Source organism: Aptenodytes patagonicus, chromosome 3, assembly GCF_965638725.1.
Source record: "Aptenodytes patagonicus chromosome 3, bAptPat1.pri.cur, whole genome shotgun sequence".
Taxonomy (NCBI): Eukaryota; Metazoa; Chordata; class Aves; order Sphenisciformes; family Spheniscidae; genus Aptenodytes; species Aptenodytes patagonicus.
This window is the reverse complement of record NC_134951.1, coordinates 30,047,993-30,060,696: the sequence shown is the minus strand read 5'-3', so window position 1 is coordinate 30,060,696 and position 12,704 is coordinate 30,047,993. Positions and strand designations below refer to the sequence as shown.

The following is a 12,704-nucleotide window of genomic DNA, read 5'->3' as shown; positions in this document are numbered from 1 at the left end:
GAGATGCATGGAGATGAATGCTGGGGAATGCCCTGGGACCACAGCCTGTAATGCCTGAGACTGTTACAGGCATTTGCAGCAAGCAGCTGCAAAGCAGGTATTGACATGACTTTCTGCCCTGCCCTGCCCTCCCAGACCAGCAGTGATTCCCTTGCTGGGAAGGAAAGTTGAGACCTCAGTAAACACACCACCAGAGTGGGGAGCAAGTGTGAGACTGTTGTGAGACAATCAAGCAGGGGTATAGTTCTAATCTCCTTGATTCTTAAAAAAACAAATAACAACAAAAAAAAACGCAAAACCAAACCAGTATCCAGATCCACTACAGGCTGTCATTTACTGTCTCACCTGTGACACCATGACATACATTTGCTGATGATTCAACTACTTTGTACACTGTCTTTCGTTAAGTGGATGTGAGACTTCCACTCATTGCAGACAGCTCAGAGTCCTGGAAAACTGATGTAAAATGCCTGCTCCTTTTTGAGTTTGCCATCCTGTGCACATGGCCACTTGAGTGTCCCCTCAGTCCAGAACAACACATTTATCTCTACCATAAACCAGGCAGAGAGAACTGAAAAAGCATTTAGGTACATACATTGATCTGGTTTTGACAACACAGAAGGGAATTTTTCACTTTGTGACAACCTGCTTGTCTAGAGCATATAGAGCAAGAGAAGACACTAAATGAAGTCAAATTTGAAGACAGAAAAAGAATTTTGGAACAAAGCAAGAAGCAAGTGTAAGAGGCCCTAGGCCCCAGGAAAGACATACCATTTATTAAAATACATAGCTGAAAGGTCAAGCTCTGAATCATTCATTAACAATAGGAATCTGTCAGGTTGTAAGGAAGCTCTCATTTGATCTGGAGTTAACAGGAGGTCTAACAGACTCAAAGGGTACGGTTTGAGCGAATGTCAATCTTGAGGCCCAGATACTGGAAAAGCAAATACATCAGAGGCTTCGAAAGATTGACAAACCATCCACCCCTAATAACCATTCACTGAGCTAAAGGAAAACCAACACTTCTGATACTCAGCAACTATCACCAGCATCAGAGAAGACTCTAAAAAGACATGGTCTGGACTGAAGGATCCTGAACTGTTATTAGTCATGCAAACGTTAGTGGACCATGCAAATGTAACGAGGAGTTGTAGCAATAAAATGTGTTCGAGATCTTGGAGACAGATGTGAACCAATCCTCTTCCTCCTCCCCCTGAATATCTCAAAGACTGTCTGCTGTAAAAGATCAAGTTCTGAAAACCCAGCCACAGCCAACTTCTTTTTTATTCTTTTTAATTATTAGTAGTTTTCGGGTGGAGGGTGTTGTATTTTGGGTTTGTTTTGGTTTAACACTAGGAGTGGCCACTGCAGAGCCCTGTACCTATGACTGCGCTTAGACATCACAAAATACATGGACAGCACAGTGTCCGTTTCCAGGTAAAGCAGACACTGATGGAGACAGTTTTTCTTAGTCACTTTTTAAGACTCCTAGTGAATCCCAATCCTACTTTACCCGGGAAAAAAGAACAAAAACACACGCACACAAAAAAAAAAAAAAACTAAAACCCAATTCACATCAAGTAAGGAACTATGTTAAATATAAAGATACTGCCCCACTGTGCAAATTCACTGAGGAAATAACCTCTACTAAATCCTACCCACACATAGCAAGGCAGCTAGAAGAGTAAATCCTCGTCAATCTTTCCAATGATTAGCATGATAAAAATCTCAGAGCAGCATCAATTTTTGATGCATATAAAAAGGAAAAAAGCCAAAGGAAAGTATCTCTGGTGCCCATCAGATATATGGAAGACAGTCAAATGCTTATTTATATGAACCAGGAGAAAAGAAGAAAAAACAAAAGAAAAAAACATTCCTAGGAATGTTTCTGGGTATTTCAAGAATTTGTCAAGAATTACTATGAGTGAACAATAAACACTTTAAAACTATTCTCTTTTAATTTGTATCTTAATTAAGGGAGACTACTTTAAGTGGAACTTTCACATTCTTTTCTATCTAGTTCAACACTCTGTTGATGCCTGACAAGCAATGGCGACACTCCACATGAACTAAAGACGAAAACTTAAAGCAGGTTTTTCCTATGGACCTAAAGCAGGTTTCAGGCAGTTAATATACACAACTCTTTGCTGAACTGTCTCAGCTTAAGTCTAACCTGTATGTCTTCCTCCAATGAAGATGATGACATCCTTTTGTAGCCTTAACCTCTTGCTAGAGCAAGCAATGGGAGTCACAGTCCTTCAGTATACATGTATTTCTGTATTGTCCTTGCTATACAAGATAGATTTTCAATTTAATGTTACCTTTTAAAAAGCTGCTAAAAATCTCTGCTTAATTTCACTAGGCATTTCACGTCCTTTTGTTTTTTAGGGGAAGTTAGTGCAATGGATGATTAAGAATGTTTGGTTTTTAGAAGTTTATTACAGAAAACAATTACTTATGTCTACCGACTGCACAGTAGTCTTCCACAAGTCACTGCAAGAAAAAAAAAAAAATTCTAAAATATTGCCAGATTCATTTAAACTTTTTTATCACAGTGCAATAAAATGAAGTAAAACAAAATTCTGCATTGTATCCACTTGTCCTCGTTTCGGACACCACTATAGTAATAGTGACACCACTATAGTAATATAGAAACCACTATAGTAATAAACCAACTCATAATATTAAACAATAAAAGGTGATGACAATAATCAACACATCAGTGGAAGCACTGGAGCCAGAAAGCCAAGATTCTGGTTTAAACCTTTTATAAGAAGAGATATTTCACAATACATACTGACAAATTGCACATAGCATTCCTACACAAATAGAAAGTAAAACTGAAAAGCACTGCCTTATTAATGAAAGCGACAAACAAAATATGCCTTACCTGAGTTATTCCACTGGGAGGGATCTTGTATGACTGCAGCTTCTGCTTCAATAGCTCAGGATCACTGTGGCGGAATGGACACCCTGACAGTAAAAAACAAGCAAGCTAACAAACAAGGCTATTTACACAGGAATTAGCACAGTACAGACTCAAGAGAACAGCTAAGCTGTTCCTAATTGTGTAACAGCTTATTAATAAGAAAGTTAATTGCCCATGTGTACAATTGCTTACTTTTTTCTTTTTTTTTTTTCTTTTTTTTTAAATAATTACTCCACTGCATGGTTATCAGGGCACCACAGGCTCAAGAGTTACATAAAATATCCCAACATAAATAGGCCACAATTCTCATTCACTGACAGGAAAAGAGTTTTAGTTAGTTCCTTACTAACAATGCTAGCACTGGCACATTTAATAGCTGTGAAAAAAATAGGAAAAGACAAGTAGTGAGAGGCAACTGGTCTTTAAAGCATAGTCCTTTGTAAAAATATTACTTTATAAATACCTCAGAAAGTTCCACCACCTTATGTAAGAGTGGGGGTTTTTTGTCCCAGAATTAGTTTTGAGACACAACTGAGCGAACAACTTAGTACTAGAATAACAATGGTGAAGCCGGTGCAGGTTTTCCATGTTTAGTCACACAGAGGTAGGAGGTTTTAAAGTACCCAAGCAAACTTCAGAACTTCTGTACGATTGAATTTATATCTCAAAACACCTCTAATTGGTCACTTTTTAAAGCACCTGTACATTTAAAGTCTCCTCGCACTGCATGACACAATATATATAAAACCAGAAGCTATCAAGTGTGATCTAAAGAGAACAGTGCAAGACGACTGTGGCCTTGAAATTAAATACATAATTTAAGAGACTACAGGAGGCAGTAACTTCTCTAGCCAAGGGTTTCTGCTCGTTTTAAACTTTTTTTTTTTTTTTTTTTTTTTTAAGGAACTCACCGTGATAATCCCCTTGACTTGGTGGATTGGACATGATAATCTTCATGCAGCTGTATGGGGTATAATCGGTTCTCCTCCCTTCTTTCCCATAGCTGTGGCGAATGCTGTAAGCATATCCCTTGTCAAACTAAACAAAAACAAAAGAATAAATTCTTACATATTGTGTCAGTGATTCTATCTGCTCTGCAAATAGAAATATTGGATAACAAAATAAATCTTCCAAACATATTCAAACTGAGAAAAACAAAAATTGAGTTGCTTGCTGCTAGCTTTGATTTTTGTATTACATGGACTTGTACATGCACATATACATGTTTTAAACACACATCACAAGAGAAGTGTGTAACTGCATTGATTTAAGGTCTCTTCAGCTGATGTGGTAATTGCTTTAAAGATAAGATGACTTAAAGATCAAAATTTTGAACCCCACGATGTTAGTAAATGGAGAAAACATAGTAATTTAAAATCTTTCATAAATGTCCATAAATTGATTGCTTTATGAGGGCAAAAAATAGAAATACAGATTTCTTTACTCAGGTTCACATTCTTGTTCTCCCAAAGTATAATGTTTCACCTATACTTTGTTTCAGCACTGAAGTTCAATTCATTAGATTCTAAAATGGAGCATACTTCACTTGTACAAAAGAGAAAGATTTTAGCAAATCTCTTTTGTCTACCAATAGACTACCAACTCCTCCAATAACATGAAATCTTCTAAAGTAATATAGATGTAAACAAACATTTATCTTGGCAGCTGAGTACAGCGCTATCAATATATCATTTTACATAAGTCCTGTGGAGAACACTCTGACATGAGTTCACGTTATTTTATATGTGGCAATAGGTGACATAAAATCTGTAGTAGAATCAGATAATTTAACATACAGATTCCGTTAAGTTGCATTAGCTACTATAAGACCTCATGGAACATTTGTTCAAATACCATACTTCTAGTTCTAAAAAACCCAAATGAGATAAAATAATGAAGCATCATATTGAGAATTAAACACCCTCAGTCTCTCTTCTCCTCAAAAAAGCTATGACAATACATAAAAGAACAATTGTGCTCTTGCTCAATTAAAAATTTTAGCATTAACCTTAAGTTCTGTGTCTGAATTAAATATAAACAAGTCCCATAAGAATTTATGTTTTCTTCTCAAAAACAACTTTAAAATAATTTTTTACTCTGATATCTAATATAAGACAATGTAATATACTGAGAAAAATCATTCAAGCATACAACTGGTAGCTCTGCTACTTCAAAGATACTCTCATTTCTACAGATAAAAGCAGTTCCCTGTTTGGCCTGTGGACTTCCAAATAGTAATTCAGAATATTCATATACCTATGAACTACCTCAACCTGCTAAAACATGTCTAAAATAAAATAGAAAAACAAGTATATTTTTCTTCATATAAAACACCTTAATGTTTTTGAAAATTATGAACAATTGAAAACCTATAACATAATATGCAAATACATAACAAATATGTATAAAAATATACACAACTTTTGAGAATAAAATCCTAAATTGCACCTGATTCTGGAAGGGTAAAAAAAGAAACCTCTCTATCAAGATGCTGGTCCTAATCAAGTCAATGTATCAAGAAGAGTAATATTCAGCACTCCTTCCAAATAAGGCTTAAGACATCCAAAGCTCTGAACAAACATTGACTAATTAATCCTTACTGTGCATTTGACAAAGTGACTTTACTCTATTTTAAAGGATTAAAAAAGGGGGGGGGGGGGGGAGAGAAAAGAGAAAGAGACAAGACATAGCACTGTTTTCCAGCATAGCCACGGGCAGGATCCAGCACGTAGGAATACTCCTGTCTAATCAACCCTTTTGCCCAGGAGAGAAGAACTGGTTGGTTGAATAGTAGATGAACACTGTTTCTGCTAGCAACAGAGTTGGGCTTACCAACTCTTCATTAGAAAGAAGAGTAAGACTATATAAGGATCTGCTATAGGTGTGTGCACGTACTTGGAAAGGGCCGGGGGAACAGGTACCGTCCCCTTAGCAGAGCAAGCAATAGCTGCTGTCTGAGTCCTGCTGCTGCTCCTGTAGGAGCTGCAAATGGTATATTTACTCCTGAAAAACAGCAAACATCAAATACAAAGATGTGCGTATTTTAATTCCCAACCTCTGAGCAAACCTGTTAAACTGAAAATGGAGTCTGTAATCCTGTAGCCACCTATTCTTCCATCCAGAAGCTCTGGAACCTTTCCTCCTTCTTTGCAAAAGATGAATGAAAGCATATTTCATTTGCTTAACAAAGGATATTTGAGCAAGCAGTTAAATTAGATTAAGTTAGCTTTTTGTAAGGGAAAAGCGAATCTTGAATGCTTCAGGATGTATTGCTTAGTTTGCCAGAAAATTAGCACCCCCCTTTAACAGTTCTGTATACTAAAATCTTGAGCTGTACTTTTCACATCACTTGCCTTAATGCCCACAGAAATTACTTTTACTACCTAACTCATTATTTTATGCTGAGAAGCAGCTCTGGCAGTAAATAGAAACAACAGCTACATAATAACACAACACAGCCTTGGAACAGGTTGGCTATTTTCTCATTGCTTTCTTGTAACCCTGTTTCGATCTTAGAGTTTTCGCAGTGGCAGATGGCAGAGAAGAGTAACACAGCTATGTGGTGCAAGTTAGCACACGTGCAGTTACGTGCTTCACTAAGAGCTCTCTCATCCTTGTGATTCAGCGGTTCTTATCACTGATTAAGGAAAAAGGATTTTAGCAGGGCCAATATCCAACAGGCTGCGTGGTCATCCTCAGTGGGAAGAAACCATGAATTGTGGCATTTCATTTCAGAAAACACATCCTGCGGAACAGCCCTCTCTGTGCATTGGGGGAGGAACTCAATGATCAGACTTCCTCTTTCCTAATACCATTACTCTAGGATGTACACAAAGAAAAATCCCCCTCAGCAGCAATCCCTTTTGCCAGCAAAAGCACCAAGGTATAATTACACGTTTGAAATATGCAAAAACAAGGCGGCAGAGGTAGGGAACTGTCCCTTTCTATTTATTCTAATGCCCAAAATTGAAGTGGTAGGATTTCCACAGTTCCTTGAACAAAATAAACAAATTATGTGCAGCACACATCATGCATGTAGGTGTTCGCAGGGTTATTCTAACTGCTTATAAATTGCTTCATTTTGAACTATTTCAGAAAAACAGTTTAAAAACCTGTAAAACTACTATTACAGTATATTCTAACTGCAATCTACTATAAGGTCATTACGGCAAAAAACTGTACAAAGTCAAAACTCGAATTAAGTGATTTGAAAAATCACCTTTTTGGTGATGGCTCTATAAGAACTTTTGAGGGTTTTGCTGAAGCCTGATATGAACTTGCTCAACAATAATGATGTTGCAGGAGTGTGCACATTTCCCTTGTACTCTTTGTGACAGTTTCCATTGAGACGAAAGAAAAGAATACAAAGGCAAAAAAGGATTCTATTATCATAGAAAAACTGGGTATCCATATACGTCCCACCATAGTCTGTGCTAAATATCAATGGAAATTTACTGCCAAAGTTACAATAAAACAGCAACATTAAAGCAACATCATTATACTATTGAGTATCTACATGTACTAGATCACCTACTGCTGGTAACGCTTGAGTGCAGGGATTCTCTGCAACTTTTTAACTGTATGGCCCACATCTCAACTCTCAGTTATTTCGCCTCTAGCTCTCTGAGCTTTCCAAAATCTGCAAGGCATTTGTAATTTATGTGCTGGGTGGATGGGCCATGGCTTTGGTGAGGGAGAAAGGGATCAAGAAATACGTCTCGTTTAAGCAATGAACTAGTTCACACTGAAGCCAAGAAGCTGGGGCAAAGACAACCCTTTAACAACATCTGTATCAAAATTTGTCACTTTGATGTTGGAATGTGCGAATTTTGGGATTAGCAGCAGTGTGAATTTTTGTTTTAGAAGACTGCAAGTCAGCTGTCTGAGCTTTAACTTGATCCTTGAAGATATAAAGTTTTTTGAGGACTTCTCTTTCCCCCAGGCATGGCTGTGGGACGCACGTGATGCCTGGTCTGAAGTGCGCTCCTGATGACAAGTGGGTGGTTTTGAGGTTTTATGCATCAGTATTTGTTGTAATGAACCGAGGTGCCCTGTATATGGTACTGAATGTACTAATGATGAACCTGGGTATCCCGGAACAGGTGACACTGAGGCTTTCTTAGATGACTTCTCCCTACAAGAAGCTAAGCTTTTAGCACTGATTAGTGGGACTAAACCAGCAGTCCAAGGCCAGAATCAAGGAGGCTGCAGGACAATTCACTGGGTACAGACGAGTGTACTGAAGCAAGTAACTTTTGCTTTTATGTGGTATATTCACATGAGTATGAGACTAATGCAGATTAATTTGCCTTATAACTGTTAGTTGAGACACACATACTGTATTAGACAGCCTTCACTAGAAGACATACAAGTTATAAATTAAGGTATAAGTAAGGTATAAATAAAAGGTATTAAAAAAACATATATAAGCTGTAAATTTGCAACCGGTATAGCCTAATACCAGATTACTATGTTCCAGATAGGAATTTAAGGAAATGCTATTTTCAATAAATTCTAATCACATAGATGCACACAAGATCTTTGGATAAGGAATAAGGATGTACACCAAATGGACCATTTGGCAGGTATATGCTCTCCTTTGAAGAAAAGCTTTCATCAACCAAAGCATTCCAGCCACTGCAGAGTAAGTATCATGTCATCACTGAGAGTTACTTCCCTTATATTATTTGTCATATTTGCAGATTAGTATCTGGAAATAGAACTAGGTCCTCCATAAATTTTGTTATCAATTCTGATATTCAGCATGTATATTAGGATGGAAAATAATTTGCTGACAGGTCTTCTAAGCCCTGCGTGCTCAGGTTCATACTTCTGCAAAACTGTCATGTTACAGTTTAACTACTTTTATATACTCGTGTAAGTTTTTAATGCATCTATGCCTTACAGTACTGGGAGATTTTAAAGTCTAACAACTAAGCCAAATGACTGCAGTAATTTTGTCTAGCCTCTTGGCTGACCACCAGATTAGTTCCAACTCTGCAAAATTCAAAGTAGTAATGGTTTAACACCTTTTTTTAAATAGTCATTGGGTAATTTCCTGCCTAAAATTGTTGAGCCTGTATGGATAACAGCTTCAAATTCATAAATGTATTGCACAAACTTGTGTATCTTCTGAAATAATTGGTTCACTTTTTCATCCACTTCCTAGGCAGTCACTCAAATCATTACTGTTGACACCGCTTAGTTGGCATATCTTTCTCCAAGCAACTTCCCCCCCTCCCCCCCCAGCTCACTCTTAAAATAACCTCAAGTTGAGATTATATTTTCCAAAGCATTGTTCTCATTTAGGAGCACAAATAAATGCTTCTCCATCTGCCAATGACAAAAAGTTTCAATTTATCCTAAATTCTCAACCTGTAGCACAATTTCTATGCTTTAAGGTACAGATTGAAGACATCAGCTAAAATTGAGCTGGAAAATTCTAATAGGCTGTGCAGCAGTCATTACAGACTGATTCAAATCAAGTACAAAAAACTTCTTCCCCTCCCATTTCAGATTTTGCAAACCACATGAGGCAAGAACTGCTTTGCCCTGGAGATGGCTCCATCTACGACATGGAAATCAGAAAAGTTTTGATCAGTCAAATTCCTTGTATACCCCAGACCACTCATGCAAAAATACGACAATGTAGACTTTTATTTACAGTAGTCTAAGCTTGCCTTAATATAACTTAGCTAAATATACAATTTATGTACACTCTTTCTCCACACATTTACATGGACCAAGACTTTGAACCAGGAAAAGTATAAAATAAACCACAGCAGGCTGTCTTCTGCCTTAAGACACTGCATCAAATTATCAGCACAATACATCTTTAAAGCCATCTCCTATAACAACATGTTTTTTCTTAGGCACACACTTGGTCATCTATGAAAGATTTTATTAGCTACTTCAAGACACTGCAATCTTTCTTTCTGTATCTAAGTTACCAATACTTTTTTTTTTAATTCTGTTGATGTTTCATGTACATTATATTGAAAAAATTCAGATACAGAAGATGCATTTCAAAACATTGACAAAGAAGAGACATTCCAATTCAGATTTGACTGTTTGAGGCAAACAATGAAGGAGTTGTTTTCAAACAAACGGAAGCCTCTGAACAAGAAACGGGCACACTAGAACAAAGTTTCCATGGGTATAACAGCTTGTGGAGGTCATAAAGGTAAACGCTACTTTAAAAACTACTTTAAACAACAATTAGATGCATATAAAATTGTAACTTCATTTTAATGCTCACCAGTGAGAGTAGAAAAAAAAATACTAAGTGATTTTTATTATAATACTTGATTAATTTCTACTTCTGGTAAACTGAAATGTCTTTGTGATTACAGAATTATAAAGCAGTCTTTGTTTAAAGATTATTTCTATAGAACATGATATGATTCCCTTAGCATAATGTCCTATCTTTTTGGTATGTATATCACCTACACATAGCATTTTTCTTCGATAGAGAGATAGGTATATCTGAAAGAAAGAAATCCTTTCCATATTACACTGCAACAATCTCCTAATTCTTTATGGGATTACAATGCCTAAGTCATTTCACATAGTACTCCACTAATTATACTAGTCATTTTCTCTAGTATCATTAATATTTCAAAAAATTTCAAACTTAGAAAAAGATGAAAATGCTATGTATCTATGAATACCATTGTTTTGATATTCCCAAGAATCATTATTTTTCCTAAGTATTTGCTTAACCTACTGCAAAATTTTCAGTAAGCAACAGTACCAAAAAAAGAAAAATCTGAGAGAAAGAACAGCTGTTTTAAGGCAACAATCAGTTTGTGGTAACAATTTCACCCATATCAGAATTCCACTAACAAATTAATACACAATCTTACTGGAAATATTGAAAGTTTCATGCTGGCAGTTCAGAGTGTTACTGAACATAGAGGTGTAAATTCCTTGTCATTTCAAAGGAAACAACTACATAAAGAAATAGTCATGTTTATTAATTGTAATCAAGAATTATAAGGAAATTGGAAATTATAGCAAGAAAATAAATATTTTAGATGGTAATTAGCACTGAACAGGTGATGAGAACTTCTGTTGCTTTGTTTTTAAATAGAAGAAAATATTAAATCTTATTTTAAACAGGAATTAAACAGCTGCATTAAAATGGCAATATTTGACAGCACCATAAGAGATACTGTGCTTTTCTTAAGTATCTATAAAAATACATTGATACTTTCCTTCAGATAACAAATGAACACTCAATAAACCCAGTTACTGTAAACATGTTTTATTTTCAACAGCTTTCTGCAGACCATTCTCTACGGTTTTAAGGAACTCTTACGAAAAGTCTTTCTAATATCAGAGAAGAATCTTGAATCATTTACTAAATATTTACTCCATAACAAACTCATTTAGAAAGTTTAATACGAGATTAAAAAAAAAAATCCAATAATGAATTTCTAAACCAAGGAATCTCATTCAGTTAGGAAAAAAACCCACATTGCACTTCTGGTACTCCATGAATTACAAGCACACCAATGCCTTTCAGATTTTTCTGCTGATGTTTTTCAATCAGTGTTTCTCACATTTCAATATTCAGGGAAGTTAACTGATGTAACTTGGAAGTGTATCTTTCAGCGGAAGATAAGTAGTAAATTAATGGGGTTATTCATTTTATCAGAAGTGGCAGACAGAGAGTAAGAGTCCCCAAAACATTCAATGGCAAAGGAGAACACAGAAAGCATTATCGCCGAAAGAGACGTAAGAGTGTTAACAGATTGCAAAGTAGACAGAAGTTTGGCATGTGGTACAATAAAAAATGACTAAGAAAGTTAAACAGAAATAGAATAGTAACTAACTGTGTGCATCTATAGGAATAAGATTCAGCTCCAGACATCTAAATCCAGACGTCGCCCATTATTGTCAATGGAGGTCAATGCAATCAGAGGAGCCTGGGGAGCAATTCAATTTACCCTAACATAGGCACCTAGAGGCTCATTAAATGAATCATTCTCTAGACACTATTGACTGTATAGACTAGATCTCTACTGATCGTAATGGCAGCTTATGATCCCAGTGTAAAGAATATGTATACCAAGGAGAAAAGAAATTCAATAAGTCTGTATCAGAACTGGGAGAAATCCATACTTATATGTATACCACTGCAGCATGTATTACAGGTTTTCAGAGAAGACAGATGAAGACTGCAAAGTCCAAAAATTAAATTCCTACTGCTTATCCAAGCTCTATCAATACTCTAAACAAGAGTGCTCTCATATGATGTTCTATAGTTTTATTTGAGCACAGTGAACATGTAATGCATTTGCAGTCTCATGTAGCTCAATGATCTATTATACTGTGGCATATACTGTAACCTAGATCAGCAGATACAATAAAAACCTAAACGTATAGGGAAGAAATAGGAGAGAAGACTGCTATCAGCATGGAGACACACTGTCACTTTGTGAAGAATCCTGAAATGTATCCAATTGGACTCTGGTTATAAGACAAACCAGCAATAAAATGCAGGACTGGGACATGAGGTTTAGACCGCACGCCAACAGAGGGTTTATTCTCAATAGCCTGTCACAACATCTTAAAGCTGTGGATGAGAAGACAGAAGCATTCAGCAGACCAGACTCCAGCAGGCCAAAGTGGCAGCCAAAGGGACTCCAGAAGAGATTTAGAGGAGAGCTGAATCTCAGCTCCAGCTCATACCTCAAATATCTAGGGTATCTTCTGCTTCATGGAAAATGGTCCAATGTGGATATTAGACAGAAAATTGTTACCGTTTAAC

At 36.4% G+C, this 12,704-nt stretch overlaps 1 protein-coding gene across 2 annotated transcripts in view; it reads right to left on the bottom strand.

Annotated features, from left to right (window-relative positions):
• Window positions 1-12,704, bottom strand: part of PRIM2 (DNA primase subunit 2) — a 132,664-nt gene that overhangs the window by 18,857 nt on the left and 101,103 nt on the right. For both annotated transcript variants that reach the window (XM_076335444.1, XM_076335445.1), the window contains 2 exons: window positions 3,841-3,967; window positions 2,891-2,973 (listed from right to left, as the gene is read on the bottom strand). In XM_076335444.1, the coding sequence (XP_076191559.1) occupies window positions 2,891-2,973; window positions 3,841-3,967 (210 nt within the window). The remainder of the gene's footprint in view (window positions 1-2,890; window positions 2,974-3,840; window positions 3,968-12,704) is intronic.